The 25,570-nt window shown below is 34.4% G+C and overlaps 2 protein-coding genes across 2 annotated transcripts; both read right to left on the bottom strand.

The window, feature by feature from the left end:
• Positions 1–851: 851 nt before the first annotated feature.
• LOC107063192 (uncharacterized mitochondrial protein AtMg00810-like) lies at positions 852–1,788 on the bottom strand. Its single transcript, XM_015314749.1, has 2 exons — positions 1,622–1,788; positions 852–1,341 (listed from the first exon to the last, which is right to left on the bottom strand). The coding sequence occupies exons 1-2, from the start codon at positions 1,786–1,788 to the stop codon at positions 852–854; spliced, it is 657 nt and encodes a 218-aa protein (XP_015170235.1).
• Positions 1,789–14,111: 12,323 nt separating this feature from the next.
• On the bottom strand, positions 14,112–25,469 carry LOC102605812 (truncated transcription factor CAULIFLOWER A-like). The gene is made up of 7 exons (XM_006360194.2): positions 25,119–25,469; positions 15,698–15,776; positions 14,998–15,050; positions 14,830–14,929; positions 14,697–14,738; positions 14,294–14,335; positions 14,112–14,197 (listed from the first exon to the last, which is right to left on the bottom strand). The coding sequence occupies exons 1-7, from the start codon at positions 25,376–25,378 to the stop codon at positions 14,117–14,119; spliced, it is 657 nt and encodes a 218-aa protein (XP_006360256.1). The 5' UTR covers positions 25,379–25,469; the 3' UTR covers positions 14,112–14,116.
• Positions 25,470–25,570: the final 101 nt, after the last annotated feature.

Here is a 25,570-nt window from a genome sequence, read left to right on the forward strand (position 1 = left end):
AATGAAAGCAAACCCACCCCACCCAGGTACGCTATACCAGCAATGGTCTTCTTCTTCGCCTCATTTTAATCATTTTAAACTTTATTTTGGTTCTTCATTTTATTTTTTGCTCTTTATAAAATAAAAAAAACGGAATCTTGTGAAGCTGATGGAATCTGGGAAGAATCCATAGCCAAAACTCAACTTGAGTTAAGAATTCATGAAGCAACACTGATTAAGCAAGAAGAAGAAGAAAAAATAAGCTTCATTAATTGTTCCTCAATCTGAAATGTACATTATATACAACATGCTTTCAATGTTTTGATCTAATCTAACATACTAAAATGCTAACTGTTTTTGAACTAACTGTAACAACTTTATTGTAACTAACTTTGCCTAGCTTTACAATCAAGTGTGTGATCCACACCATAATGTATGATGCACACTAATATATCTTCAGTGCACATCAATGCATTTGTTCAACTCTTTTACTACCCTCCTTTCAAGCTAGGAGCTATGAAGATGTTCTTCATTCCTAGCTTGGACACAAGATATGTATGAGGATCTCTTCCAAGTGCCTTAGTGAAAACATCTGCAGGCTGTTTAGATGAAGGCATATATGTTGTGACAATCAACCCTTCTTGGATCTTTTCTCTCACAAAATGGCAGTCAATGTCTATGTGTTTTGTCCTCTCATGGAAGGCTGGATTAGCTGCTATTTGAAGTGCAGAAGTGTTGTCTGAATATAATGGTACAGGAAGAGTGATCTTGACCCCAAGTTCTTCAAATAAACCAACAATCCAAACTATTTTAGCAGCTGTATATGCCATGGCTCTATATTCTGCTTCTGCCGAGCTTCTAGACACTGTCACCTATTTCTTAGACTTCCAAGATATAAGTGAACCTCCATATTGTATCAGGTACCATGTGACTGATCTTCTACTATTAATGCATGCACCCCAGTCTGCATCACAAAACACTTTTAGCTCAGTTCCCCCTACAAAAGACATCAGAATACCAAGACCTGGTGCTGACTTCAAATATCTCACTAATCTGAGTGTAGCTTTCATATGTGAAGCCTTTGGAGAATGCATAAATTGGCTCAGACATTGTACAGCAAATGATATATTTGATCTGGTGGTGGTGAGGTACAACAACCTCCCAATTAACCTTTGATAACTAGCAGGATCCTTCAACATTTCATCAGGATGTGTGGGTGGAATGTTGTCATCAAATTCCACTGTAGTAAGTTTTTGATTCAATTTCATTGGGGTTGAAACTGGTTTGCCACCTGCTAACCCCATGTCGGATATGAGCTCTAAGGCATACTTCCTCTGGTGTATTAAAATTCCAGCATCACTCCTAGCAAATTCCAACCCAAGGAAATATCTGAGTTCTCATAAATCCTTGATCTTAAAAGCATGTTGCAAAACCTCCTTAGTTTGTTGAATCATGAAAGAATCATTCCCTGTCAGTAATAGATCATCTACATATATGAGTACTATCATTATTTTGTCTTGCTCCCTCTTTGTAAACAAAGAGTAATCTTGTACTTTGATGGAACCCTGATTCAACCAAGGTATTCGTAAGCTTGATGTTCCACTATCTTGATGCTTGTTTTAGCCCATAAAGTGATTTTAACAATTTACATGCTTGACTGTTTCCAAATTCCCCACTGAAACCTTCAGGAAGTGTCATATACACCTCTTCATAGAGGTCTTCTTGTAGGAAAGCATTGTAAACATCCATTTGATGGATGTGCCAATGTCTAGCAGCTGCAATAGAAATAACAGACCGTACTATGGCCATTTTGACCACTGGTCAGAAGGTTTCTTGATAATCAAATCCCTCCTTCTGATTATATCCCTTAGCTACCAACCTTGCCTTGAACCTTTCCACACCACTATCGGCATTATACTTAACTTTGTAAACCCATCTACAACCAATGGCCTTCTTGTTCTTTGGCAAGTCGACTAGTTCCCAAGTCTTATTATCTTCTAAGACTTTTATTTCATTCTGCATTGCATCCACCCATCTAGCATCTTGAGCAGCTTCAGCATAGGTAGCAGGCTCAGTTTCAACTGAGAATTTGGACACAAAACTTTGATACTTCTCAGATAAGCCCGAGTAATCTAGGACTGAAGCTATGGAATAGAGACACCTGCTAGTCCCACTCTTAGTAAGATAGTCCTTATGCCAAATTGGAGGTTTGGAATTCCTAGCTGATCTTCTTATAGGAGGATCCACATGATCAAAAGGCAATGGTGAGGGAAGATTTTGTTGTGAGGGAGCATTGTCTGAGCAAGTATGTGGTACATTGGGTATGAGAGGTGGCACCACAGTGATCAGATCATCATAGTTGAACAAGTCTAAAATGGGAACTGGATTTGGTGTAGCAGCATGACAGGTTTTGAAAGGAAACACAGACTCTAAGAAAACCACATCTCTATTAACAAAGAAAGTCTTGCTATCCAAGTTGTACAACTTGTACCCCTTTTAAGTGGATCCATAGCCAACTAAAACAGACCTTAGAGCCCTATGACCAAACTTGTCTTGCTTAGTGTGATCAGTAGCAAAACACAAACAACCTATGACTCTTAGATGATCAAGAGAATGAGGTTTGTTGTATAGTTTCTCAAAAGGTGACACACCATTTAGGACAGCAGAAGGTAATCTATTCAGAACATAAACAGCAGCTTGAATACACAGACCCCAAAAGCTATCCGGGAAACCAGCCTGAAATTTGATAACCCTTGTTGTCTCTAATATGTGCCTATGTTTTCTTTCCACGACACCATTCTGCTGAGGTGTATAGGGACAAGAACTCTCATGGATAACACCATGCAACTTGAAAAGTTTATTACAATTGGAGTTAAAGAACTCAGATCCATTATCTGAGCTTACTTTCTGAATTTTTGTACCAAATTGAGTTTCAACTTCAATAAAAAAATGCTTTAACAAACTAGTAACATCTGATTTGAGTCTCATTAAAAAAGTCCATGTCCACCTTGAATAGTCATCAACAATAGTAAGAAAATATCTCATACCATCAAAAGTTTCAACTTTATATGGTCCCCAAACATCTAAGTAAAGCAATTGAAAACTACTTGTGGATCTACTAGTACTGTGAGGAAAAGGCAGCCTGGTCTGTCTAGCAAGAGGACAGACCTCACAGTTATGCAAAGCAAACTTACTACCAAATTTATGAAAATTAGGAATCTTCCTAAGTATACTCATAGGTACATGACATAGTCTTTGATGCCAAACAATGGCTTTACCCTCAACACCTTGTGTTGCTGTCAAGCATCTCTGAGGTATAGAAGTCTCATCTTCTACTTGTGTACTCAGTATGTATAGACCATCTCTTGCCACAGCAGTCACCCTCACTTTCCCAGATGAGAGATCCTGAAAAACACAGTAATGAGGAAAGAAAGTGACACAACAATTCAGATCTTTAGTCACTTGTGAAACTGACATAAGATTGAATTTGAATGCCGGGACACATAAAACTTTTCTAAAAAACCACCTCCTCCTACATGACAATCTCCAATGTGAGATACCTTTGCAGAATCACCTGTGGGCAACTGAACATGACCTGTCATATTGGCAACCCCATTCGTATCTCCAATTGTTGTTTGATCTAGCATTTGAAGAAACTTGTGATGTTGTTCTGGTGTTATCATAGGTATTGGCACCAAGCCAGACCCTGCAGCCTGGTGAGAGGAAGCCATGTGATGTTGTGGAGTTTGATAAGAAATAGGTGAGGCTTCATAGATTGAATTCCCAACAACAACTGCATCTCTCTTGCCTTTGAAATCAGGGGGATATCGAATAAGTCTGAAACAATCAAGCTTCACGTGACCAGTTTTGTGACAATAGTCACACTTCAACAGCTTGTGGCAATCACTTCTCATATGGCCCTTCATGTGACAGTAATCACAGAAAACATTAGGATTGTAGGGCTTCTTGCTCCTAGAATTAGCAACACCTGGTCTTGAAGTATATAAAGCAGTAGGAATCAAGTTTTCATTCAATGATCTACTTGAATTCGCTACTAGTTTTTGACTTTCATCTTGATTTATCATGGCATATACCTGATTGATGCTAGGAAGTTGATGCAGCAGTAGAATTTGACTACGAGCCTGACTATAACTATCATTGAGGCCCATAAGAAACTGCAACATCCTCTGGTATTGTAGGTGTTCAAAAAACTCTATAGATTTAGGACAATTACAGGCAGGTGGTGGCATAATGTTGTCATATTCATCCCAGAGGTCCTTAAGCCTTGAGTAATATACAGAAACAGAAGACACACCTTGAACGAGTGTGAAAATCTCTTTATGCAGCTGAAATACACGAGAGCTGTTGATTTTGTTGAACCTCTCCTTGAGATCTGCCCAAATCAACTGTGTATCTGAACAGAAAAGAACTCCAATGTGTAAATCCTTACTCACATTACACAAAATCCATGAAACAATAATAGCGTTGCAGCTATCCCACAATTGAGCTAAATTCCCTGAAAACTGATCACGCTTCACTGTTCCATCGATAAAGACGACTTTGTTCTTTCCAAGCAGAGCTAATTGCATAGCTTTACTCCACAAAGTATAGTTATCAGATCCAGTAAGCAGGATGCCCACATTGAGTGATCCTGGTGCATCAGACGGATGCAAATACAGAGGATGAAGATGATCAATGGTCGTGGATGCCATTGATGACCCTGAGAGATCTCCTGCTGGAACTCCAATGGAACCCATGAAATTTGAATAACGCAGAAAAAATAATTTGAATTCACGAATTGAAGTTGGAAATCAATCCAGATATTCACGCCATAACAGAAAACCTAGAACCTTGCTCTGAAACCATGTGAAGCTTATGGAATCTGGGAAGAATCCATAGCCATAACTCAACTTGAGTTAAGAATTCATGAAGCAACACTGATTAAGCAAGAAGAAGAAAAAATAAGCTTCATTAATTGTTCCTCAATCTGAAATGTACATTATATACAACATGCTTTCAATGTTTTGATCTAATCTAACAGACTAAAATGCTAACTGTTTTTGAACTAACTGTAACAACTTTATTGTAACTAACTTTGCCTAGCTTTACAATCAAGTGTGTGATCCACACCATAATGTATGATGCACACTAATATATCTTCAGTGCACATCAATGCATTTGTTCAACTCTTTTACAAATTTGCTAATCAAATTTGCAAAAATGAAAAAAAAATTGGACATCGGAGTTATAAAGGTAACCTTCGTCCATCTCTTTTTCCGGTCACTTCGATCAACAAACATCACCAGCCATTAAAGTTATAAAATAATATCAGAAAATGCGATATAATTCATATGAATCCTCATGATTTCTCTTCGTCATCGATTTCGAAATAATTATCAACGTCAATTTATTTTTCACAAAAATCTCAATAATCACTCCATCAATCTATCATGCTTCATAATTTATTTCATTATTTGCATTTGACTTAATTTCCATAGCTCATAATTTATTATAAGAAGAAAAGCAAAAGTTAATCTCTTCGGAGGAATAGAAAATGGTGGGCCACATAAATAAAAAAGTTATTCTTTTAAAAATAGATTAAAAAGAAAATTAGGTTCATTTTTTTTAAACGGGCGGAGTATTTATGTTACTCTACCATATATATATATATATACTCTTCATATATACCACATACTTATATGTCACTGTATTTTAATGTATCACACTTTTATTTAGTGAGATACATGTGATATACTGAAATACAATGATAAAATTTGTGCAACTTCAATTGTTCAGTTTCAATTTTGAATTTTTCTTTTATATAATAGTTCTCTGGTTTAATTTATTTGTATGACATTTTTATTTTGTATTAAACATGTCGCACAAAAAGTCAAAATTAAATTGTTGTTAAAAAAAAGGGAAAATAGATGGTTATTTGTGATTTAAAATAAATCATAGGATAAAATGAGCATTTTAGAGTTAAATTGTTAAGTCTCTCCGTCCAAATTTATGTGATATTGTATAACTATAGAAATTCTAAGAAAGTTTTTTTTTTTTTTTGAATTTTATGGTCTAAAATGAATCATAGTTGTTTGTGTGATTATATATCATCATAGTAAAGATAAAATAAGCATTCTAAAATTAAATTATATTACGTAAATATATCATTCTATTTTAGACTGATTAAAAATAAAAAATATATTATATAACTTGAGATATAAATATTTATTTTACATATCAATTAATTTGAATTTGCATAAAAAATATTATCTTAAAAATTAAAGTTCTCAATCAAAAATACTTTTACATCTACATTCACATTCGAAATCTTTTATTAGTATAGTATCAACCACCCAACGACTACGTCGGTGAATTAATTGGACCGACTTTACACTGCTGGAAATTTATTCTATTGGTTCACAATGTGGACTCCTCCATCTGAACACACTGTAATTTGTAAATATATAATTTTTCCTTTAAAAAGTGTTTTAAAAATAATAAATTTATGATCAGAATTTTGAAATTTTAACTTTCAAAATGTACTAGTATACAATTTGAGATACAGAAAGTATAAACCTCCGTATTAATATGATGAAAACATATCGCACAAGTCATAGGCGAACTCAGGATTTGAAGACTTCGGGTGCACTAATATTACCTTAGCTCAAATATGAGCTCTACGATAAACTTAAAATAAAAACAATGAAAATAGAGGTCTAGCTGGATTCGAACTCAGGTCTCGCAAGTGATACCTTTGGCTTGTACCAGTAGCACGCCACCACTCTTATACTCTTCATGGGTGCACTGTTAATTACTCGATAGATATATATAAATATATATATATATATACACACATGATTTTTTTCCGAAATTAACGAGTACACGTGCATCGACACTTTATAGGGTGGGTCTGCTTCTTGCATAAGTTGTCACGAAGGGAGTGGTTTAGTCTGTAATATGGGCCCAAAAGTAAAGAAAAAGATCAGAGAATATAACTTATTAGAAACAAACAAGTTTTCAATGTGCATTGGCTAAAAATGAAACAACAAAAGATCATGTCGACGATGATCAATCACCTCTATAAGAAATTTTTGTTTACCTGATGTTTTGCTCTAAAATAGGTGCTAGTATGGACATAAATTGTCCACCTCGTTTCGATCTAAAAGAATGTGTACATTTTTAAAAGGACATTCACATTTTGATTCATGAACAATTTTATAAAAACATTATAAAAGTGAGAAATGACAATTGTCTAAGTCTGAAGACTCATACTACTTGTCTACCCCGTCGCTCCGAAGGACAGTAGTTCATGGAGCCCACATATTTACATTTATTTCAAAATTGATTATTTAAATTCGTATTGAAAATCTCATTTTTAAAAGTAAATCATTCTCTATAGAAGATGACTTTATATTCAGATTCAAAATCAATTTTTTTTATTAAGGATGAAGAAATACTTATACGAGTAATTTACTAATATTGTATCGGCCATCTTTAACGAATACGTGGATAAATATAATTGGACCAACTTACAACTGCTTTGGAAATTGATTCTATTGGTTTACAAATTACAATGTGCACTGAAATTATTATTTGCAAATTAAAGCTTAATTACGAAGTACTATTATTTACAAATGCTAAACTTTATTATTTGAATGGAAAAGAGTTGATTCTAGAGATGGTTAGAAATATATATTATTTGGATTCAAAAATTTTATGAAAGGAGTTTAAAAAATAAAAATATACGAGAATTAAATTTTAAACCTTTAAAATCTAAATTACTAAACCAACCTCTAATCTTATGTATAGTGTGTATGTATGTATATCGCTCCCTACTAGTATCAATTTGAAAGCATATATCTAATTAGAGTTAATAACTTTGATGGTCACTCAACTATCAACTTTTTTTACAGAAAGTTACTCAACTTTCATTTTCAACTCAAAAGTCATTCAACTATGACTTCTTTGCACATAAAATCACTCAACCTATTTAATTATTTTTTTCACTAAGATTTTCTGACATGAAATTTTTATTTTTAACCAAAATCTTAAAAACCAAATATATGTCCATTTAAACCATTTAATGACCCGTCCCATTTAATCCGACCCATTAAAAATATAATATTAAACTTTTTATTTTATCATTAATTCCCCAAATCATTCTCTTTTGTCTCCTTCTTTCTCCTAAGTCGTCTTCTTCTTCTTCTTCTTTGCTTTTTAATTTCTCAATTTCAAAAGAGCAAAAGCAAGACATTTTGCAATCCTCTTATAATGTATAGCAATTTAAAAAGTTTTTCCCTCTTAGAAATTTCCGTTGAAATCATAACCCAAGAGATGGTTGTAATTTTTATTGTTTTTTGTTTTTGAAGTTGGAAAAACAATAATTTGATCTGTAGGAAGAACAGAGAGGTTATGAAAACTTAAAAGAAAGAAAAACCAGAGAGGTTGATAAATTATTGATTTGTGAAGAAGATGTTTAAATTGAGAAATTAAAAAGGAAAAGAAATGAGAAGAAGAACGCTCAGGAGAAAAAAGGAAACAAGAGAATGATTTAGGAAATTAATGATAAAATAAAATTTTCAATATTATATTTTTTGTCGGTTAGGTTAAATGGGGCGGAGGGGGAGTCATTAAATGGTTTAAAAGGATATATATTTGGTTTTTAAAATTTTGGTTGAAAGTAAAACTTCCATGTCAGAATTTTTAGTGAAAAAAATAATTAAATAGGTTGAGTGACTTTCTGTGCAAAAAATTCATAGTTGAGTGACTTTTGAGTTAAAAATGAAAGTTGAGTGATTTTCTGTGGAAAAAATTGATAGTTGAGTGACCATCAAAGTTATTAACTCTATCTAATTATGTTCAACGTGCATTGACTAAAAATGATCAAATTAAAATAACATTATGCAAACACGTGTTCAACGTTCATTGGCTAGAAAAGAAACAACATAACCACGTCGACAATGATCAATCACCTATAACGCTGCTAAGTGCAATGTATATCAATGGCTTTTGTATAATTTACATAAATCTTATAATATTAAGAGTTAATTATATTATTTCTCTACTATTTTTTAAATTATAAGAATTTTTTAAAATTTATGGATTTCAAATACATTACTGATTTTTTCCTTTTGATTTTTACCAGATATTAATTGAAATTGATTAATTTGAATTCACACACACAAAAAAATTCATTCTAAAATAATTTTATATTAAATTCAAATTCAAATTTAATTAGGAGAATCATACGTATAGTCTCACCATTTTTAGAGTCTATTTTGGACATTTAGGGCCAATTTACAAGGATTAAGCAATTTTTTCAGTTTTTTCGTGTGTATTAACCCATGAGTAGTTTGGTGATATGGTTTCCGAAAGATTTTTTTGTGAAACATTTATGTAACCCTCCGTAGGTCTCACTATTTTTAGAATTCATTTTGGAAATTTAGGGGTAAATTTACAAGAATTAAGCAATTTTTTCAATTTTTTGTGTGTGCTAACCCATGATTAGATTGGTGATATGATTTCCGAATGATTTTGTTGTGAAACCTTTATGTAACCCTCCGTAGGGAGTTGAGGGAGCAGTACGTAAAGTCTCACCATTTTTACAGTCCATTTTGGACATTTAAGGGTCACTTTACAGAAATTAGGTGATTTTCTGAGCTTTTCGTGTGTTAACACCCATGAATATTTTGGTGATATGACTTCCGGACAATTTCTTTGTGAAATTATTACGGAAAGTTAGGGGAGAGTGCATACGGTCTCGCCATTTTTAGAATTCCTTTTGAAAATTTAAGGGCCAATTTACAAGAATTAGGCGATTTTCTCAATTTTCGTGTGTGTTAGGCCATGAATATTTTGGTGATATGACTTCCAGACGATTTATTTGTCAAATCTTTACGAAACCTTATATAGGGAGTTGGGGGGATCAGTATGTATAGTCTCACCATTTTAAGAGTCCATTTTGGCAATTAAGGCACAATTTATTGAAATTAGACGATTTATTCAGTTTTCGTGTGTAAATGCCCATGAATATTTTGGTGATATGACTTCCAGACGATTTATTTGTCAAATCTTTACGAAACCTTATATAGGGAGTTGGGGGGATCAGTATGTATAGTCTCACCATTTTAAGAGTCCATTTTGGCAATTAAGGCACAATTTATTGAAATTAGACGATTTATTCAGTTTTCGTGTGTAAATGCCCATGAATATTTTGGTGATATGGCTTCAGGACAATTTCTTTGTGAAACCATTACAGAACATTCCATAGGGAGTTGGTAGAGCAGAGTGTACATTCTCACCATTTTAGAGTCCATTTTGGGCATTTAGCGGCCAATGTATAGGAATTAGTATTTTCTTAGTTTTTTATATGTGTTAGTGCATGAATATTTAGGTGATATGACTTCAAGATGATTTTTTTGTGAAAGCTTTATAAACACTTTGTAGAGAGTTGGTGGAGCAGTTCGTATAGTCTCATAAATTTCAGAATCCAACTTGGACATTTAGAGGAATTAAGTAATTCTCACAGTTTTTCATGTGTGTTATCCCATGAATATTTTGATTATTTGGATTTCAAACGACTTTTTTGCGAAACATTTATGAAAACCTCAATAGGGAGTCAGGGGAGCAGTTCTTACAGTGTCATCATTTTTAAAGTCCATTTTGGACATTTAGAGACTAAATTATAGTAACTAGGTGAATTTCTCTGTTTTTCATATGTGTTAGCCGATTAATATTTTGGTGATATGACTTTCATTTGAATTTTTTGCGAAATATTTATGGAACCCTCCGTAAGGAGTTGGGAGAGCAGTACGTACAATCTAACCATTTTAATGTGCTTTTTTGGGTATTTAGAGGCCAATTTACGGAAACTAGGCAATTTTCTCAGTTTTTCACCTATAAATATTTTGGTGATATGACTTCCTGACAATTTTTTTGCATAACCTTTATACAAGATAATAAAGTGTCACGACCCAGACCGTCGTGATTGACACCTACACTAACACTCCGGTGGGAGAATCACTACTACAACCCGACTAAGCAATTTTAAGAACTAAATCATTTAAAGATACGAAAGCAGGTTTAAATGACGAATTACTATATAGCTCCCATAAACTCCAAAAGTTTAAATAAACAACCAAACATAACTATAGCGGAAATTCAACCCCTAGAACCTGAAAGTCATTGTACCGAAACTCTACTAATTTTTAAGTCTAAGAAAAAGGGGGTACAACCCCGAAACTAACATACGAATAAGTCTAACTAACTATGTAGTATGAGTCCGAAAAGAATGGACTAAACAAATAGAGGATCCATGGCAGCCTGAAAGAACTGGCTCACCATCAAATTTGGTCTCGGTCAATGATCCCCTAGTTGAGGTCTATCAGTAGCTGCCTGAAGATGCCCTGTACTCAATAAAGAACGAGCAAATGCAATATCAGTACACAAGCCACAGTGTACTGGTAGGATCACGCAGCTACTCCAGTAAGCAAAACATAAGCAAGTAATTACAACACAATAAACACACATATACAGAATGCATAATTCAGTTATCATTTAGGAGCAACATACAATTTCCCAATATCAATGACATATAGATATGAACGTAATAATCACAAGTGGTCCTCTCATGGAACCCACACTCAAATTGTTAGTGTGTCGAAACGTGACACTCAATTCAATATATATGTGTCATAATGTGAACGTGATACCCGATTCAATATATGTGTCGGAACGTGACTCCCGATCCAGTCAGCACAACCACAGTCACAATCACACCCATAATGAATAGTGCTCATAATCATACAATCAAGTAATAGGTTCATGACATGTAGTTGTTCCTACATAATCATTTCATTAGATTGATTCACATTTCCTATTCACATACATGCATGCATACAATGAGCAATTAACAAGCATATATCACACAACAGGAAATCGAACCATCACCTACCTCGAAATTAAGCCTGAATACTCCTAACACACGTGAGCCTTTCATTTCCGGAGTCTTTCAGCTCGTTCTTGATCTAAAACAAGCAATTAATGCAATGATCACTAAACAAGGTCTAATTAACTCGGATAATAACAAACTTATTAACCTAAGACCAAACCCATGATCCTAATGTTCAACTAGGGTTTTTCCACCATTAACTTCAGGCCAAAACCCTCTCCTAACGATAATTTACAAGGATTCTAAGTTCTAAGAATCGAAATACGGATTAAGGGAGTAATTAACTTACCTTTAGCACTAGAAGTCGTGGAAATCTGTCAAGAAACTGCATTGGGTCTTCCCTTAGCTCTTAAGAACGAAGTTTTGCAGAAAATAATGAAATTGGGGTTTTTCCCTAACTTAAGTCGCAACTGGCCCCCCACGACGGACCCCATCCCGCCACAGCGACCCTGCCCTAGCAAGATTAATCCCGCTCCGGTGGCTTGCACGGAGACAGAAGCTCAGAATTTGAGTTCCAAACTCCCATTTCACAACACACCTTTAAACCTGGACGTTCTAAAACTACTATTTCACGCCAATATCAATTTCAAAAGTTTAATTTTACTTGTCCGAATTCGATTTCGTAAAGCCCTACAGGCTCCTTAACGTCTTGGTTATCTACTCATGTGATCAAACTCATAATTAAATCCCCGTTAATTACCAGATTTCCCTAAACCTCACCTGACTCAGATTTCGTCCAAGTCTGACCTAGGCAAGAAATTTCGAAGTCGCTACTCAGAAATTTTCTGACACAAATTCTTTTCCCATAGGTTTTTCTATAACGACGGAAATAGGGTGTTACATAAAGCAAACTGGAAATTGGATCAAATTTCTTTTATTTTTTGCGCAAAAATAACCAATGAACATCCAGGGTAGAAAAAGTAAGAAAAAATAAAAATAAAATAACATCAATTTTTGCGATTTTCAGTTCATGAATTTTGAGTGATAATGCGGAACCAATGAGGTTGGAGCTTTGAGCAATACGTGTCGGTCCACTGACATATATAATTTAAGATCAATTTTTTAACTGCATCTGCACTCTGCACTCTGCACACTGCACACTGCACACTGCACATTGCACACTGACCCGACACACGTTACCTACTAATTATTAAGCATTCTCTCCTTTCTATCACCTTTACGTACTACTGCTTCCACAAGTAGATAGACACTATTAGAATTTACGAGATTTTATATTTTTTTCATTCTAATTTATATAAGTTAATTTTATTTGACATATATAATTTAAGATAAAAATAAAGATTTTAAAATTGTGATCTAAAATAAGTCATAGATTATTTTTATAGTTATAATTTCTTTTAATAAGAATAAAATTGGCATTTAAAATGGTTACTAAATATACAAATATATCATTCTTTTTTAAATTAACTAAAAAGATACATATCTCGTCTTTGGGGATAGAGTTGAGAGGTTCATTTAATGCAGGAAAACGTTATTTTCTATGTTCCATTTATATGATTTATTTTTCTTGAATGATATAATTTATATTTAATAACAATTTAACTTTTTAAAATGTCAATTTTACTTAATGAAATAATTTATAGTTACAAAAATATCGTATAACTTATTTTAAACTTTGCATAAGTTAAATTAAAACAAAAATATTATTAATTTTCTTTGACTTCTTTTTCGTACTTTTAATAAAAATTTTACTGTCCCGTGCGTCCTAAAACTCGTACTGCGAATGTTCAAATCTGTTTGATCTCATATTAATTAATTCCGTACTCGAAATTTATCACTCCACCAGAACCAAAGTGATGAACTTCACTGTTCTTTATTTATATATAAAGTATATAAATATGAAGTCCAACAACCGACTTTCCTTTACGTACTGCTCACTGCCTCCAGTTTTGTGAGCTTACTGATCATTATACAACCTCAGAGAAACAAAAATAAGGTCATGATACGCAACGAAAAAAATTGAATATATATAAAATACACAAACATGTGGGCTGAAGACCATCTTCACCTTTTCAATTTTAAGATCATCATAACTATTATTCAGACTTTGTCTCGATTTGGTAGTCTCAGATTATTTCATGTACAAATGATAATATATTCGGTGCCGGTTATTCACCTGGAGCCACTGCAAGGGCTATTTTATTTGACAAATACAGTGATAAATCACTAGAGAAAACTCAGGGTCACCCTCTGTGGTGGAAGGTCAGACATTTCATTCACTTTTCTGTTTTTCTTCATCCAAGCTCTCTGTATTCGTATTACTTGGTTAATTAGAAAAATAAATATGAAAGATGTCTAATTATTTTTTATATCACAAGAGCAGATTTGTGAGGTAAGATTTACATTTTTCTCCAGATGTTTCTTTTCCTTTCGCAGCAGTTTTTCCTGCAATAATTAAGGGGTATCAATAATCAGCTAGAATTACGAGTTTAAAGGTTCTAAATTTTAGGACAGAAGAGAAAAATATTGTAAAGTATGTTGATAGTGGGGTTTCATACCACCCACAACACTAGTGTCAGAAGTATTTTCACTTACCATTGAACTGTCAATTAATTTTGTTAGGGGTTCACAAGTTAATAACATATATATGTATTTAATTTTCTAATATAAATAGACGATCTACGATAAGTTAGTGGGTTCGGACGAACCCATGAACCCCCACCTAGCTCCGCTTCTGTGTATCCTGACATGTGCGGTCTAATAGAAAACTAGTTTTCAGGATGTGCCGATGGAAATGAAAACATACCTTCTCATGAAGAGCCTTAACAGATTCAAGCATCAAATGTGTCTGCACAAAACAAAAACTAGTTAGAGTTGCTTCATTCTCAGGTACTAACTAACTGAGAACCAGATTATAAAACATTATAATTTATAAAGACCTTTCTAGATCTGATTTGTGTTAGAGAAGTTTGAAGTTCGTTTTCCAAATGGATAAGGTCAGTCACAGTAAGACCATCAGCATTAGTTTTCTCGAGTTGCCTGTCGAATTGAGACAGCGGATCAGTTGTATAAGCTTTAAGAATAAAAGTGGAGTTTAAGATCAGTACCTTTCTGTTTCTTCTAGTAGTTCTCCCGTTTTCAAGCTTGAGTATTTAGAGTGCTATATACACCTCAGAATGATCAGAAAACTTTCAGCATAAAAAATGTATTTGATTATTCAAGACCACATTGAATAACTCTCAAATGATAACTGTGGCTACATTGCAAAATACGCAATGAATCGATATGATAACTTTACTAATCAACCGTATCAGCTACATGAATGAAAAATCCAGGATTTGACAAAATACTAAACATGTCTAGCATAAGTCAATTTAGTCGGGTAACAAGATCCTTTTTTTTTTTATAGATATATTTAGTCGAATAGCAGCATGATCTATGATGCACTATGATGAAGAGTAAACATCATTTATAATTTGAACCTTCCAGTCCTAGAGGTGGCACACTAAACCTAACATGTAATTTAGTATCTTCGGACCTAGTAAAAATGCAGGAAAATTACATGTATTTCACAACATCTGGAAATAGTTCCGGCTAGATATTGATCTCTGACCAGTTGAGACTATGCATCATTTATTTTTGGGTAGGATACAAGTTCAGAGTTACTTAATACTCATCAGAGCGAGGCAAAGAATAACCAAATTGATTGAGGACTTTATATATGCAAGATAATGCACTTATTTCAAGTATCTAGAGAAAATCTAATTCACTAGAATATAACTGGATAGCAGCCAACTAATCAAATACCTCTGCAGCCTGGATTTCTGGAAAAATCTCTTTTTCTGCTTCAACATGGGTTTCGTATCGTTGAAGGATCCCTGTCAGACTGGAACATATATCATCAGATATGATTGCTGGCGGGTAAGTATAAGGAAAATGTTATGAGCAGACCAATTTGTGTAGGGTTTAAACTAGAGTGCTTCAGAAAATTCTGAACATATTTTATGATGTTATATCTCTCTCTGAGCATTAGGCACTAAACCATCGAAAATACGAGACCCTCTGCATGGATACCAAAAGGGAAGCCCATTTTAGTTTAGTAGTGTATATCATCAGTCACTTCCACTGGAGAGAGAACGTTTAGCTTTCTTTCTACCTTTACACTCTTTTATTTTCTTCTATAGGACTCTAATGGTAACATTTAGAGAACTGATTAGTATGGATCTCTTCGGCCAGCCTCCCGACCATTCACTGGCCCCCCCTGACCCACCCAATGCTCTAATGCAAGCTTTCGCGCTCTGGTTCAGCAAAATTCCCAATCCATGATTGGCCTAACTCAGCAAATTGGGAATAGTCCCTAGTGTTGATAACACTAGGTGTCAAGGAAAAGAGTTTGTTTACTGCACAGACCATATGACCTAGTGGATGGAAAACCAGTGGTCCGTTTCATGGAGGAGGAACACACAATGCTTGCTGAAACCTGTCGATGGATTGTCATCGGTAAGTTCCCAAGAAGAAAGAATCCTTTTGGATTTCCGTAGGACTATATCCCTCTGTTCAGATAGGGGCCTAGGATCTCAATCACTTCTTGATTGACTTTGCACTAGAAGAAGACCATAGGAGTGTATATAGTAGGAATTTTCTCCCAATCCTAGGTATGCAAATGAAGATCTGAAATGGACTACAAACATCCAATTCAATGTGGAAACCATCTTAGTTGCAATATGGATTAAATTTCCAGACCTGAGATGGCATATTTTTAAGTGGGATGCTTTGTGACAAGTTGTGCTTCAATAGGCATACCCATTATAATTGATAAAGCAACACTCGCAAAAAACAAGACCTGCTACAGCTAAAACAAAAGTGGAGATTGTTATCATCAAGGCCACTTATCTACGAGGTTATGATTGATATCCAAAACGAAACAATACCTGAGAATGGAAAAAGTGAGATAAGACATGCACATGCAGATACTAGGAACCAGACCATCCAGGAGACCAAAGTTAGGAAAAATAGTAGTACTATGGCAATCAATAAGTATAACCAAGAAATGCAGGCCGACAACAACTTGGGGAATATCTCAGGTAATAGTCAAATAACTACTGTTGGAAAAGGGTAAGGAAAGAAGAATAGGAATATTACTATGAATCAGCACATGGCACAAGAGAGAATGATACTCAAACCTCCCCAAAATAAGATAAAAAAAGTTGAGACAATAATAAGTGCTAAGGATCCATCTGCCACAACAAACTCCAACAGTGGTCCCATTCAGATGAAGGACCACTTCCAACTCAGAAGTGGTCGCTAAGGAAAATCTCATGACAAAATGAGGGAACCCAAAGTCTACAACATCAAAGCTATATGTGTTTCCATATGTGCATTTAAACCATTTAGTTCATGCGAGTGGGCAAGCATGAGCCAGGTCAGATAGATTTGGAAGAATTTAGTTTGACCACGAGGGCTGCTTTGTTTGTTTTTGCACTGCTTGATACTTCTTATTGATATGAGCATGTTGTGATGGTTAATTAGATGTTCAGCATTTATTATCACTTGATTGAGTATGCACTGATAATGCTTGGTAAGAGGCTAGTTAGCTTGTGTGGAGGATACCAGGTAAGACGGGATAGTTGTTGCACTGCTCGAGATAGATAAGTTAGGAACCTACGCACCGAAGATGGGTATGGATGGACAAGTCATGCACCTATGCTCAATAGCAGTCTGTATCGGTGATTTCTGTTCAGTTGCTTTACTTGTATATCATTATTATACTTGATTTATTTTGTTTTATGCCTTTATGAATTACCAATGATTTCTAAAGACTTGCCCAAAGAGTAAGCTTAGAGTCAAGTCAATGATCTTGATGGATCTTTAGTTTAACGTTTGTTGTTGTTTGGGTGTGTGCAGGGGAGCAGATGGTGCTGGTGATCAGTGACTCCAATGTTGATCAGTCATTCCAGTGGGAACCCACACCCTTAGGAGGAGGTGCACGTGCATCCGCTAACTTCTGAAAAAATCATATGTATATATGTATATCTATTTTGAGAAACTGACAGAAACTAAAATATAGTTAACAGTGCACCCATGAAAAGTATAGGAGTGTCCTTATGTTGTTGGTATAAGCTAGAGAAACCACCCTTGAGACCGGGGTTCAAATCCCAGCTAAAGCCCTTTTTCATTATTTTTATTTTAAGTTTAGCTTAGAGCTCATATTTAAGCTAAGATAATATTGATGCATCTGAAGTCTTCAAATCCTAGGTTCGCCTTGGATTCCAGTCGAGATGAGCCTCCAATAGATCATGGAGGACTCTTCCTCTTAGTAGACTTAGCACTTCATTATTATTATTATTATATAAAGCCGGTTTAAGGCTTTATTCCTCTTTATTCTAAGTTATCACATGTTTTAACTTTAGAGGGTTTCACCTTATGAGTAGTATCTCGTTAGATGCCTTACGACCTAGGTGCCAGATTTGGATCATGACAACAAGAAAGGAAGCCATTCAATAAGCTTAGTAAACATCAACTAAGGTGGTGTAATCATATAGAACAAAATCCAATATGTAAGCCATTGTGATAATCTAGTAGGATTTGATCTCTATAACCCCCCCTTATTAAGATACAAAATCGGATAGATTTTACAACTGAAGGTTTATGGGCATTAAGTTGTTTGCCATGTGATGACCTCAGACGTACACCTACACCTTCAAGATCGTTTACGCATGGCGAAGCAAACGGGTTACAAGTATTGGGACTATTATAAATGAAGTGGAAAGTCTTCAATGGTCTGTTAGAGGATCCCATCTTAAGCTACACACAACTAGAATGGAAGGAAGACCGAAAATGGAGTTTGGAAATGATTTGGGAAGCCTTGGCCAATTGTCATCAGATGTAGATTTTGTGTTCAGCTAGATTACAATGATCATGAGACTCGAACCACTAGTAGCGAGAAACTGGGCATCGTGATCACAACGTCACAGATGCAAGTGCGTAAATACTCCAAGTTGACTTTCTGGCACAAAAGCATCACGAACATGGAACTGCGCTAAGCACGAACGCATAAAAGGACCTTATATCACCATATCATGATCTCAATACATTTGAGCACTATGCGTCAGCAACAAAACATAGAGCCCAAGTCATATGGGCAATCTACCGAACACCCGATGAGCATCAAGCTCTAAAACTCCCAAACAATGGTGTTTCTCTACACCAATCCTTTCCCTTAGCCAACAAAACACACAAACCTCATGTGAGGCCAACCAAGTAGTAAATCCGAAACACCACAATGCTTAAAACAACCTACATGTCTCACATGCAATGGTGTCAATGAGGACTCTTGGCTTTCGATCACCATCTCATGAGTCTCGACCTCAAAATAAGCTTTGGATGTTTAATATAAGCCTATGCACGAAGTCAAGAAGAAGTGCTACCCTCAATTGTTATTTTTAGCATTCATGTAGTTGGACATTTCCATATGATATGTATGAACTTGACATGGAGGTATGATAAACACATAGGAATGAAAGCAACAGCTAAGAAATGTCATGAGGGATACATCTCATAGAGAACTCATAGCATTATATGGAACATGGATTACATAGGCTCATAGAAGAAGGGAAAACATCGATGAGAAAGTCATGTCATAACGGGGAAAGTGGGGATAACCTTACATACCTCAGCTTTTCTCTTAAAATTACTACAACGGATCAATTCTTCTTCAAGGCTTTAACCTATAAAAGGCACCCATACTTGGTAGTAGTTGAACTCTCCAAAAGAGTGTAATGATACTTTGGGGCTTATATTAGGATTATTTTAGGCACTTCATTGAATAATTTTGCTTTAGTATAAATACCCTAAACCTAAGCTTATTTTGATAATCTTGTTATGAATTTGGAGAATCATCTTGTGAGATTTAGAGGTCATCTTATGAATTTTTCCAAGGATTTGCAAGAGGTTAGCTTGCTCTTATGGATTTTAGTAGGTTTTGGTGCTTCTTTGATTGTATTTATAAGCCAAGTGATTAAGATTTCTTATTCAAATCATCACTAGCATTTTATCAAATATTGTGTCTAGCTATCTTTTACTTGTTTTCTTAGCTTAAATCTTTATAGGAATTGATTATATGAAGGAAAAAATGATGTAGAGTTTCTGACATATTTTTGGGAGATTTGCTTGTGGATTGTATTGATACTGCAACTAATTTGTGCAAGTGGTTGATTTGTTTTTGAGGAAATGATCAAAATGGTCCTTCACGTGTATGAGTTGATTTATTTTGGTCCTTAATATATATCACTTGATAGAAATAGTCCTTAATGTATGCAAATTGAGTATCAGTTTGATCCTAAGCCCTTAATTTAACTTTTCTTTGTTAAAAACTAACGTCTCATTCCTAACTCATTTTCCCTATTAAAAACTAACGTCTCATTCCTAGCTCATTTCTCTCTTCTCCTTGGCTGCTCTGCATTCCTGTCTTCTCTCTAAAACTGCATCAGCTTCTTAAAATATATTTTAAAAAACTCATCTCCTGTCAACTCATCTTCTTTTAGAAAAATTCAATACTCATTATGATTTGAGCAACTTGTTCCATTTTTCATTAATGGTATGAATGACTTTATTTTTAGACGCATTGACTGAATTAAAAAAATAATTTAAATTGGTAATCTAATGAATTAAGAAGTAGCATATCCATGCTTTTGGATGACATAGACACACAAAAATTCTCCATTATTTTATTACTGTTTAGTTTATAATCTCTTTTGATTTACTAAGCTGATTTTTAGATTGGATGAGCTAATTGGTTAATTCAATGAAACATGAAAATTGAAATCAATAGGTGAATCTTATTTTGCCCTTCCATTGAATCCAATAAATTTTCAGTTGACCCAAAAGCTAGAAATTACTTGAAAGAAAAGAAAAAAACCAATTTTTTTAGGTTGCAGAAGTTATGGGTGAGTTTGAATAAGCAATATATGGGTGTATTAGTATCCTATATTGAGGAAGAACAAGTACTGAAGAACCAGAGAAGGGGGACCTTGGGAGGAGACGTTAGTTTTTTAAAAAGTTAAATTTAGGGTTTAGGACCAAAATAATACCCATTTTACATACATTAAGGACTATTTCTATCAAGTGATATATAGTAAGGACCAAAATAAATCAACCCATATACATGAAGGACCATTTTGATCATTTTCTCATTTGTTTTTTGCTAGTAATTTGAATTTGAGCTAGAAAATTGCCAAGACCACCACTATAGTATGCTTCAAAGTTGGTTTGACTTGAATTCAAGGTAGTGTGGGATTTGAGTGGTGTAAAAATTGGTTGGGAACATTTGTAAGAACTTGTATCCAATGTTTAGAGTTGATTGGAATCCATTTGAATCAAATTTGGGTTAAGAAATCTGAAGATGAGACAACTACCTAGGATGACCTAAAGTTACAAACTTGATAAACTTCCAAGATCGTGACATTCAACACCGCGATTGTGAAAGCCAAAGCTTAACTATGGTCTTAAGCGTTTCTACAAAACATTTCGTAGTGAAAACGAGTATCTAGATTTGGGTGCCCAAAATTCAAACATTGTGACAAAAATCCAAATTGTCCTCAAAGCGATTAGTTCTCCATTGCCACGAGAAATATTCCACGGTAGCGGAAAATAAATTCCAGCATTATCCGTGATCACATAAGGCAATTCAACACACTATTTTTGGTTATTCTAAGCTATTAACACTTGGGGGTCGTTTGGTACAAACATATATAATGCAGGGATTAGTAACGCATGGATTAGTAGTGCAGGGATTATTTTTTGTCAAGTTTTTGGTTCATTACTTTCCACTTAATCTTGTGTTTCATTTAAAACTCTACAAAAAAAATTCTTTCCTATTATACCTTTGTGTTATTATAAGATTGTTTATTTCATGTAATTGGGTTAATGTAGATATTATTATTTTTTTGTAGGATTTTCTATTCCATTTAACTAGTTTATTTATAAATTATTATTAATTTTAAGGTGTGATGTACCACTTTTAAGGAGATCATTAATGGCACGGTGTATTTCTAATTTTTTGTTGGTCAAGTATATCTTAAACTTAAGATAGATTTAAGACTACTAAAATTGTTCAATGCCTAAAGCTTTTTTTTTTTAAAAAAAAAAAAACAAATAGATCAAGTGGTTAGTCTGAGTGGTTAGTCGACAAACTATCTTGAATAAAAAAAATCAAGAAAAAATGGAGAAAAAAAAATTAGTGAAATCAATAAATTTCACAAAACGGATTTGGAGAATTGAAAAAAAACATTTATAACCATTTCAATATAAATAAAAAGGAAATTAAATTACAAAAGAAATTTAGGAAAAGAAATAAAGGGATAGTTTAGTTATTTAGGGGTCTTATCCAAGATTTGTTAAACCTTGAATTAGTTATTCCTCCATTTTCTAGGGATAAGATAAGACCACATATGGTGGATAAGCAATGCATGAATTAAATTAAATAAAGTAACCAAACAATGTATTAGATGAACTAAATTTTAATCCATGGACTATTCTATCTAATACCGCCTACCAAACGGGTCCTTAGTAACTTATTTCTACTTGTGTTTAACTAATTCTTCATGTGAAGCTTAGGGCTTGGAAATTTTAGGAGGCAATTTTGGAAAAAGTCTTGAATGAAGATCCAAAGAGTGAAAAAAAAAGTCAAAACTGAAAGAGTGATAGATGAGTGATTGATTGAATCGAATAGGTGTATATGCACCAAGGGGGTAAATGGTACGATGAGGATTTTTGTCTACTCATTTCGTACGTATAACTAATGGTGGACAAACCTCAACTTTTAGAGGTGAACCATCCCCAAGTGATGTTATGAGACCTCTTATAAAATTGAAGGGCAACTTTGACAACATGAACCGGGGGTGAACAATTTGGAGGAATGAGAAGTTACTCCTTGGGTTAGGTACAATGCTATTCAACAAATCCAAGGAGTTGGCACAAGCATGACCCCGACTATTTTCCCACTCCACTATCAGCTAGCCAACTACATCGAGTGTTGCAACAAAGGTCAGACCACATATGTTAAAAGAGATGAACCCTTCTAAGGCTATCCAAGTCGTCCTCCACCATCATCACACTATCCATAAACAACAATCTATGTTGCTCAGACTCCCAAAAAAAAATTGTCGCACCGGGTCGAATCCTCCACAAAGCACTACTTCTGGAGTATCAGAAATGCGCACATCGATATTTTTTAAGAATCCAAGCAACATAGCCAACAATAACCATATGAACAACCACAATACCAACACCATTACAGATAACCCTACTAACAACTATATCGAACACCAAAACAACTACTTTGAAGTCAAGCAATGGGGTTTGTTCATCAAGAACCTCAACTAGCACAAGAAGAACCAGTCAACCTTAAAGGAGTAGAAGATAATGCTCAAATGTGAAATGAGATATCAAGTTTAACCAAGTTATGGAAAACCTAAGTACAACCATGATGAACATAAAAGAGGATTGAACAACCAAATGTGAGCAAGTTGAGGCATATAAGAAATGTAACTAGGCTATATGAGCATTACGTTAATCATGATAACATTGAAGGAAAAGAGAGACAAATAGCAAAGGTTGGTGAATAAAAAAGGCTTTCTAAGATTGATGGTTATTTGCTTATAAATGGTAAAGTGTATGAACCTCAATATTCTTGGATAAATATAACTAATAACTAGAGAGGCACATAGTGAGGGTTTAATGAGACATTTTGGTATACCTTAAGCTTTAGCTATTCTTTAAGAACACTTTTTTTATATGGAATTTCACTAGGTTTGTTGTTGTTATGTTGAAGTAACAATGCTCAATTTAAGGTACAACCTTAAGGGCTTGTATACTCCCTTTCCTACTCACAACACCTTGCATGTTTTGACATTTTCATGAATTTTGTGCTTGATTACCTAGCAAGAACAAAAAAGTGAAGAAAGCATTTTTGTGGTAGTTGATAGATTTTTTATCATCATTTCATATTATGTCATAAAAGTGATGATGTGCTCCTAATGTCCTTGATTGCATTGGGTTCATAACACCATTATTAGTGATAGGAATTCTAAATTTCTTAGCTCTTTGGAGTTGGGCACCGAATTGAAGTTCAATACTTCTTGTTACCCGCAAACGGACGCCTAAAATGTATTGGTTAATAGGACATTAGATAACATACTTGAGGCCATGTTAAGGGTAAGCTTAGTTCTTGGTTGAACCACTTACCTATAGTGGAGCTTGCTTATTATTGTACTACTCATTCTTCTATCGATATGTCACAATTTGAATGTCTGTATGGTTTTAATCTTCTCTTCTCTTCGAATTTGTCTCGAAAAATTATTGCGAGTTTAGATGCCAAGAAGAGAGTTGAAACCATGAAGAAAATTCATGAGAATGCTAGAAGGCAACTTGAGAAAATGAATACCAAAGCAAACAAATTAAGAAAGAGGATGATTTTTGAACCCGGAAAATGAGTTAGGAGTCATTTGAAGGGAGAAAGGTTCCCACAAAGAAGAAACTAAGCTACTACTAAGGGAAGAAGGCCCTGCCAAGTTCTTGAGCACATTAATGATAAACGCTTAGAAGATTGATTTTCCTAATGAATTTCCTAGGGCATGATTTATTCAAACATTAGTGATTCATCTACTTTTGTTGTAAGTAATAAAAATTTGAGGACAAATTTGGATGATGACCCCTAATCTATACCTACAATACCATTCATTCGTACCAAACAAAGAATATACACACACTTGGTTTGCTCTTAATGTAGCGGTAAGTGTTCAATGATGCTTAGGAGGATTCCATCTTATACTACAACTGTTGGAATGGTAGGAAGATCGGGAAACAAAGCACCATATCGCGATACATATAAACTGCAATAGCAGTGTTGATTAGGCAACAATTGAACTTTCCAAAAGTGGCTAATGACACTTTGGGGCCTATCTTAGGGTTATTTAATCAAGCACTTTATGTTAGGTGTTTGCTTGATTATATTAGGGATGATTAAGATTTCAGATTCGAGTTATTACTCCTGGTTTATCAAACATTGTTCTATATTTTACTTGCTTTCTGACATTAATAGTTGAAAAAAGCATGTGTTAAAAATCGATTTAGTTTCAAACAATTTCAGTGTAACACATCTTTAAATATCACATGCAAAAAAAAAAAAAAAAAAAAACCGCAGTACATCAGAATAATAATGAAGAAGAACCTGTTGGTGCTGGAGAATTCATGGAGCCTGCCACGATTAGAAATTATAACAACAGCAACATCGACATCACAGAGAATGGAAAATTCTTTTGCTTTCTTCATTAAACCTTTGCTGCGTTTACAAAACGACATTTGCCTATTACTCTTCGATTCGATTCGCTTTATCTCCAACTTCCTTCGACCCATTCTATTTTTTCTAAGCCCTAATCGAATAATAATTTCCCAGAAATTTTCATCACCATTGCTCCGGCCAGTTACCATTTTTGTGCTTTTACTTGTCCCGCTCGAATCTCCATGGGTCCCCACTACCTCCAACAACTTTTCATGCTTTTTATTTTTTTTTATTTTTTTCAGATTCTGACTCTTCTGTTTTTTTTCTTCAGATTCTGACTCTTCTGTTTCTAATTATCAGTAAATTGGTACAATACAATGGACACAAAACTAAGCTCGAAA

The sequence above is a fragment of the Solanum tuberosum genome, unplaced genomic scaffold, assembly GCF_000226075.1.
Source record: "Solanum tuberosum cultivar DM 1-3 516 R44 unplaced genomic scaffold, SolTub_3.0 scf00314, whole genome shotgun sequence".
Classification (NCBI taxonomy): domain Eukaryota; kingdom Viridiplantae; phylum Streptophyta; class Magnoliopsida; order Solanales; family Solanaceae; genus Solanum; species Solanum tuberosum.

Excerpts from the sequence above, each read along its gene's own strand:
- LOC107063192 (XM_015314749.1), bottom strand. The coding sequence starts at position 1,788 with ATGGCCATAGTACGGTCTGTTATTTCTATTGCAGCTGCTAGACATTGG. Across the intron at positions 1,342-1,621 it reads AACAGTCAAGCATGTAAATT|GAGTGATGCTGGAATTTTAA; the intron begins GTTAAAATCACT and ends GGAATTTGCTAG.
- LOC102605812 (XM_006360194.2), bottom strand. The coding sequence starts at position 25,378 with ATGGTAACTGGCCGGAGCAATGGTGATGAAAATTTCTGGGAAATTATT. Across the intron at positions 14,930-14,997 it reads CTACTAGAAGAAACAGAAAG|GCAACTCGAGAAAACTAATG; the intron begins GTACTGATCTTA and ends TCAATTCGACAG. Across the intron at positions 14,198-14,293 it reads AGAAACATCTGGAGAAAAAT|AGAGCTTGGATGAAGAAAAA; the intron begins GTAAATCTTACC and ends ATACGAATACAG.